The sequence below is a fragment of the Charadrius vociferus genome, unplaced genomic scaffold, assembly GCF_000708025.1.
Source record: "Charadrius vociferus isolate BGI_N301 unplaced genomic scaffold, ASM70802v2 scaffold509, whole genome shotgun sequence".
NCBI classification, from domain to species: domain Eukaryota; kingdom Metazoa; phylum Chordata; class Aves; order Charadriiformes; family Charadriidae; genus Charadrius; species Charadrius vociferus.
In genome coordinates, this window is record NW_009650093.1 from 716840 (window position 1) to 717211 (window position 372).

Genomic DNA, 372 nt, shown 5'->3' on the forward strand with positions numbered 1-372 from the left:
CGGAACCGGGTGGAAAATGCATCTCCCGCGGAGCTGCATCGTCCTCCTCATCCAGGGGAGCATCTCGCTGCTGGTGAGCGCCGGGGATGGGGAAGGGGGGAGGACTGGGGGGACTGGGAGGTGTGTGTGTGGGTCGTGCTGCCAAAGGAACGCGGGGGGGTGTGTGTGGGGTGGCAGCCAGGAACATTTCCCAAATCAATGCACCCCCTCCCCAACTCCACCCCCCCACATCACCCCATCCCCTGAAAAAAAACCCAACAAAACAAACAAACGTCCCAAAACTTCTGTTATTTTGCAGAGGGGGGGGAGGGGGGGGGTGTCGCAGGCAGGGCTGGTGCTAAAGGGACCCTCAAAATCTGCAGCCTCCCCTTC

The 372-nt window shown here is 61.0% G+C and overlaps 1 protein-coding gene across 1 annotated transcript in view; it reads left to right on the top strand.

Annotated features, from left to right (window-relative positions):
• The first annotated feature begins 16 nt into the window (after positions 1–16).
• NXPH3 (neurexophilin 3) overlaps positions 17–372 on the top strand; it is a 2116-nt gene continuing 1760 nt past the window's right edge. Inside the window, exon 1 of the mRNA XM_009892203.1 lies at positions 17–73. Within this exon, the coding sequence (XP_009890505.1) occupies positions 17–73 (57 nt within the window). The remainder of the gene's footprint in view (positions 74–372) is intronic.